We start from the raw sequence: 6,984 nt of genomic DNA, 5'->3' as shown, positions 1-6,984 counted from the left end.
CACCTCCGTCTACACAACAACGCCGGCCGTTTCCTATTCCGCCACCACACCTCCATCTTCAATCTCTCTGCACCACCGTATGTTTATTTATTTTTTATTCTAATATATGTTGAAAATTAGGGTTAGTGTTCAAATTGAAATTGAAATTATTGATTTTGTTGTTGTCTAGAGTTGTTGTTGTTCTTGATTTTGTTGGTTTCTCCATAAGGTAATTGGTGTGTGTAGGGGACACCACGTTTCTCCAACAACTATTTTATATTTTTAATTTACAGTCACAAATGAATGATTATAGTGTGTGTGAATAAGGGACACCACGTTTCTCCATATAGTGTTTTGGTTGGTTTTGTCACTTTGAATGTGAAATGTGAATAGGAACTACTAACTAGAACTTTCATAAATAAATATGAAAGAATAATGAAAATAAATATGAAGGTCTAATGAAAACTAATTACACAGAATGAAAAAAATGTTGTAAACTATATAGACATTCCGTAGGATTATGCTAGCCAAGTTTCTTGTAGGATCACTATGTAGACATTCCGTATTCATGTTTTAAATTCTACACAGTGGACATTCTACACAGTGGACATTCATGTTTTAAATTCTACACAGTGGACATTCCGTATTGTCTTTGTAGAAATACAATTACACATTATGGTATTTTTCAAAATAAGGAGAAATATGAAAGGGGAACTTGTTTCAAAGTCTTGTTTTGTTTCTCGCCTACTGGTATTTTTTTGTTACTTTATGATCCATTAACAAGGTATATATTTTTTATATGGTAATTTTGAACTGTTTTACAGGAATATGGCATCTTCTGAAACACCATCATCACAACCACCATCACAAGAAGCATCTTCAGCTCAAAGTTTAGTTCAAAATAATGTTAGAGGAAAGACTGATATTGCTTGGGCACATTGTATTAGAACTCCTGATGGAAAATCTCTTGTTTGTATGTATTGTCACAAATCTTTTGGTGGAGGTGGAATTCATAGGGTAAAGCAACACTTGGCTGGAATAGTAGGAAATGTTGAAATTTGTAAGAAAGTGTCAGCTGAAATTCGTTTTCAGATGAAACAACATTTCAATGAGCGGAGCAAGAAAAGAAAAGCTTCAGATGTGGCTGAAAGTGAGTCATTTGCTGCGGAGGGAGGTGAATTGCAAATTGGTGCATCTAAAAAGAATGACACTCGCATTGGTACTTATTTTTTACCAAGAACAACTCCGGGAGCTCAGACTACTTTAAAAAGTGTGATGCAAAGTAAAGAAGTGGTAGAAAAGTGTGATCTTGCTATTGCCAAGTGGTTTATTGATGCATCTATTCCTTTCAATGCTGCAAATTCACCGTATTTTCAACCTGCAGTCGATGCTCTTTGTTGTATGGGTGCTGGATATAAAGTTCCTACCATGCACGCTCTTCGAGGTAATTTGTTAAATATGTGGGTTGATGACGTGAAGATACAGATAGAGCAATATCGTTCTATTTGGAAGGATACAGGTTGTACTCTTATGGCAGATGGGTGGACTAATCATTGTAGGAGAACTCTTATCAACTTTTTAGTTTATTGCCCCAAAGGAACTGTTTTCATAAAGTTTGTTGATGCCTCAGGTGCTTCTAAAACTGCAGAAACATTGTTTAAGCTTTTCAGGGAAATAGTGTTGTATGTTGGCCAAGAAAATGTTGTTCAAATCGTTACAGATAATGCTGCGAACTATGTTGCTGCTGGAAAGTTGTTGGAAAAGGAGTTTCCTAAGTTGTTTTGGTCTCCTTGTGTGGCACACTGTATTAATTTGATGTTGCAAGACATGGGGAAATTAGAGGAAGTAAGTGAGGCAGTGTCACATGCTTCAAAAATTACGAAATACATATATAATCATTGTTTTGCATTGTATTTGATGAGACAAAATACAGGTGGAAAAGAAATACTCTGTCTTGCTCCAACCCGCTTTGCTACTAATTTCATTGCATTGCAAAGTATTCTGTCTCATAAAGATGCACTAAGAGTCATGGTAACATCCAAAGAGTGGACAACCACAACTTATTCCAAAGATGTCAAGGCAAAGCAATTTGTGGAACAAGTCTTAGACTCAAGCTTTTGGTCTAAATGTGCTGACATAGTGAAAATGACAGAACCTCTTGTACGTGTGTTGCGTATTATTGATAGTGAAGATAAGCCGACTATGGGATATCTCTATCGAGCTATGTATAAAGCAAGAGAGGAGATTGAGAAGAGGTTTAGAAGAAATAAGTTGAAAGTAGAGCCTTATTTGAAGATCTTGGATAACCGTTGGGATGCACAACTTCGGAAAAATCTCCATGCTGCTGGTTATTGGTTAAATCCATCTTGTAGATTTGGTCCGGAATATGAAAAAAACAAGTCCACCACCCAAGGCCATTTGGATGTCATTGAAAAGTATGCTTATGATAGTAAGGACTTGCGATCTAAATTAACTGCTGAGATGACTTCATTCAAAAATTGTGAAGGTAGTTTTGGAAGGACAACAGCAGTAGAAAATCGAGATGAAGTTTTGCCATTATATGATAAACTTTAAGTATTTTTGTACAATGTCAATATGCATTTTAAAATGTTTTCTAATTTTTTTTCACATGCATTATTCTAGATCAATGGTGGGATACTTATGGAACCGAAGCGCCGAATTTGCAAAAGCTGGCTATTCGAATTTTGAGTCAAACTTGTAGTGCATCTGGTTGTGAACGAAATTGGAGTGTGTTTGAACACATTCATTCAAAAAATAGAAATAGGTTGGAGCATTAAAAGCTTAACGATCTCGTTTATGTTCGTTACAATTTACGGCTACAAAATAGGTATTGCACTTATTATGTTTTATATGTTATTGTTTCGATACTTGATGACATGAATATTGGTTCTATGGTTAAGAATATATGATACCGTTTTATAGTTAAGAAATATGCTATTGTTTGGTTTGTTTGGTTTATAAACAAGACTATTTTGTTCTTCTCTTGATGACATAAGAATATTGGTTCTATAGTTAAGAATATATGATTTTGTTTGGTTTATTAAGAATATTTTATGGTTCTATATTTAAGAATATGTGATATTTATTGGTTTGTTAAGAATGTATATTATTGTTAGATTTGTTAAATTTATTTGGTTCTATGTTTGACATTGTCGTTAATGATTTGTAGAACCAAGAAGAAACAAAATTATGATCCTATTAATTTTGAAACACTTGGTGATCATTCTAATTGGGTGTTGGAGGATTCCCCACCATTCTTGACCATTGAGGAGGTGGAAGCGCTACGCAAAGATCTTGCTAGTATGACAATCCAACCTATTTCAGATGATATTGGTATGGTATTGATCTTTGTGATTACAATTATGTTATTTTAATTTCTTAAAATATGTCAATTTCTAAATTCTTTAAATTGATGTTTTTATAGATGAATTAAATTTGGATGAGGTTGATGTTGAGGGAGATGCACCACTTAACTCCGGAGAAAACAACCAAAGTAATGATATCATTGATGGGGAAGATGTTGCAAATGCGATTGATTTTGTCAGAGATGGTTTTGATATTGAAGGAGATCCCAAAATTGAGATAATTTTACCTCCTTGGAACTAAATTTAATAGATATTTGAGTGTTTTGGTTCTAAAGTATTCAATTAGTTTATGTTGCAATTAGATTTTGTAATTTGTACTACTTTGTTATGTGTAATACTTATGTTTAAATTTGCACTAAATTTGTAATTTTTAAGTGCTGAGCAAACTATATTTGTGCTTTTTAAGAGCCTTAAACTATATGGATTATTAGTATTTTCAGCACCTAATGTATAACTTCTGAATTTGTGATTTTTAAGAGCCTTATTTATAGATTATGCTGTTAATAGATCAGCTTTTAAGTGCTAGTTATAATTTTTTTAGATATTGAATGATCCGGTTCGACCGGTTTTATACCAGTTTAATGGATTATATAGTTTTATTATAATGACAGGTTTAATCCGGTTTGGTCATGCGGTTCGACCAGTGACCCAGTGGTTCGACCGATGAACCAGTGACCCAGTACCCTTACCGGTTTGATGACCGGTCCGGTTTTTAAAACATTGGTTGGAGCAGTCCTAGCCTCTAAACAAGTGTTGGTACAACAAAAGGGAAACCAGCGTAAACAAGGCGCATCTAAAAGACAATTCACAAAGATCAATATGACTTTGGCTGAAGCATTACAACAGTTGCTGAAAGCAGGGTTGATTGCCTTAAAGGATCCTCCTCTGAAGCCTAATACCTCATCTCATCAGTATAATCCCAATGCAAGATGCGCTTATCACTCCGACGGCATTGGACATGACACTAATGATGGTTGACCATTGAATAACAAGATCCAGGATATGATCGACGCTGGAGAAATTGAGTTCAACCCTCCTGCAACCATGCCTAATCACAACAAGAGTGCTAATACTGTTGATGGCTAGAAGGGTGGACTTTAAGATCATTAGTTTTACTTTCAGTTGCAACTTCTTTTTCTGTTTGTTTAAACATTCGATTTATGATAGACATTATCTGTTTTAATAATCATCATCAGTGCATTGCATATGTTTGTCTTGAATAAATTATTTCGCTATCACTCATTTTAACGTATGTCTTCACTTTGCATATTTTTTGTGATATTCAACTCCTGCTAAGCCGTAAGCCTTTTGAGGGAGGATGACGAAAACGATACCGCAATCACGTACAATATACTTTTGAACGGACTATGCTGACGATGTACAAGAATTGTTTCAATTTCTAAATAGTGGAAATATAAGGATGTTAATCCCTCGTCAAACCCTTTGAGCCTAAGAAGTTGAAGTTTCTTTTTCATACAATTTAAAACCCTTAATCATAACCTAGAGCAGGGTAGTTACTCAGTTAACCCAATCATGCTAGCTGTTGTTTACACAAATAATGATGGGTTCCCTTGACTATTAAGTTAGACAGTCAATATCTATCAAAAAGGAAAAAAAGAAAACTGTTAAGTCAAAACCTATGAAGGAGACTTATCAAAAAAATCGAAACATCCCTCTGATTGTAATCTCAAAATAAACAGTTCAGGCAAAAGTTAGGGATAACAAAGGAAAAAAGAGGTCACTAAAAATCCTCGAAAAAAGAGAAAAAAGGACGACTTCCTGTCCAAATAAATTTCCGGTACTTTAATCATCATCAAATGCCAATGTTACGACTCCAAGCTCTGCTAGAGCTTAAACGAAAAGTTAACTGAGCATAGGATCGAAGAACATCACGAAGATTGGGATGGGTACAAATAAACTTTGAGCTTTTATCCTTTGTTTCTTAAACCGTGAACCAAGCCACGTTATAACCCTTGAAAGTCCTAACTGAAGCATGGTTAGTTCAAAAGCATACTGTCATCAAAAAGGTATCCTGACTCCTTAAGGTTTACCAAAAATGCTGAGTTGATATTTCGTTTTTACAAACATCACGTTTTACAAATATCACACTTTTACATCTCCTGTTTTAATGTTTTTCAAAAACTTAAGACAGACATATGCATTGCATATCATGAATTCATTATTAAACATATTCTGCTACCTAATTTCAAATGTTAGCATAAGAAAGAATTTGCACAGGGTACGACTAATGACTAGAAGTCACTTCGACAGACGAAACTACTTCAGCAGCAACATCTCTTATAACTGACTCAGTTGACTGGAAAGTCAATGAATACAAGGGGCATGACGTGCTCTATCCAATCTATCTGGGGCAATCCGGCCAAGATTCAGAGAATCTCTTAGGAGCATCGGACAATCAGGGGCATGCATCCAAATGTGCCTGAGGCTACTTCCCGATCAGTCAAGGGCATCACCCTAAGTCAATAGCACTAGGGGCAGCACCCATAGTATACATATCCAAAGGTCCTCACAAGGCGAATCTCTCCAAGGTTCCTACTAGCAGGGGCAAAGCTGTGCAAAGCCTGTTTGACACTCCAACCAACACTCATTGGTGTGTCCCAATCAATACAAATCTATGAATGATAGTTACAATACTGGGGGCACATTCCAGACGTCCATGTCTTCCCACAAGGCTGGTTTCACAGGATCATATCCCCACAGAGTAATCATTAAGAAGATCTTTAAATGTTCTCGTCCCAACAAAGACTTAACTCCTCAACGGAGTTTACATCTTCAACACTGCCGGTTCCCCGACACCTTTCTCTCCTCCAACATGGTTTATTAATATCTCTTATCCCCAGTCAGGGTACATCAAGATTAATGGCTCTCATCTCCAAGCAGAAATCATAAATCCCCAGCTGAGCATCTTGAAAACAAGATCAGACATCAAAATCACAACAATACAGAGATTTATTTTCTCAAAACACTCCAAACAGCATCAGTCATACATCATATACATACACATTCATACATTGCATACATTACTTCATGATAAATATACGAGTTTCTCATCTATTTTGAGGGATTCGTCATATAATACATGCATCATGACATTGCATATTTCTAACTCTGTTTTCAGGTTCCATCTCGACAAGCAGTCCTCTCAGATATAATCAAGCTGAAGATTCATTCTGACAAGTCTTTTTACATTCCAAAACTTCATCAAATAACTTATCAACTCTAACAAGCAAGCATTCTCTATCAGATAGGGTCTAATGTATGACTCGTTCTGGTATTCTCAGTCAGACATGGTCTAATGTATGACTCGTTCTAGCATTATCTTACATATATGGTCTAGTGTACGACTCGTTCTGATGTCTTCCATCAGATATGATCCAATGTATGATTCGTTCTGATATCCTTCCTCAGATATGGTCTAATGTACGACTCGTTATGACATCCTTCAACAGATATGGTCTAATGTATGACTCGTTCTAACAACCTTCAACAGACATGGTTTAATGCATGACTCGTGCTGACATCCTCTATCATATATGGCCTAATGTATGACCCGTTATGGTATTCTATTTCAAAGATCTAATTCAGTTACTACGAACGG

The 6,984-nt window shown here is 35.7% G+C and overlaps 1 protein-coding gene across 1 annotated transcript; it reads left to right on the top strand.

The window, feature by feature from the left end:
• The first annotated feature begins 807 nt into the window (after positions 1-807).
• Positions 808-3,606, top strand: LOC131622630 (uncharacterized). The gene is made up of 4 exons (XM_058893698.1): positions 808-2,485; positions 2,623-2,764; positions 3,170-3,333; positions 3,425-3,606. The coding sequence occupies exons 1-4, from the start codon at positions 808-810 to the stop codon at positions 3,604-3,606; spliced, it is 2,166 nt and encodes a 721-aa protein (XP_058749681.1).
• Positions 3,607-6,984: the final 3,378 nt, after the last annotated feature.

The sequence above is a fragment of the Vicia villosa genome, linkage group LG1 (assembly GCF_029867415.1).
Source record: "Vicia villosa cultivar HV-30 ecotype Madison, WI linkage group LG1, Vvil1.0, whole genome shotgun sequence".
In the NCBI taxonomy this organism is placed as follows: domain Eukaryota; kingdom Viridiplantae; phylum Streptophyta; class Magnoliopsida; order Fabales; family Fabaceae; genus Vicia; species Vicia villosa.
Note: the sequence above shows the minus strand (reverse complement) of the source record. Positions and strands in the feature narration are given on the sequence as shown.

Excerpts from the sequence above, each read along its gene's own strand:
- LOC131622630 (XM_058893698.1), top strand. The coding sequence starts at position 808 with ATGGCATCTTCTGAAACACCATCATCACAACCACCATCACAAGAAGCA. Across the intron at positions 2,486-2,622 it reads TTCATTCAAAAATTGTGAAG|ATCAATGGTGGGATACTTAT; the intron begins GTAGTTTTGGAA and ends GCATTATTCTAG. Across the intron at positions 2,765-3,169 it reads CATTCAAAAAATAGAAATAG|AACCAAGAAGAAACAAAATT; the intron begins GTTGGAGCATTA and ends AATGATTTGTAG.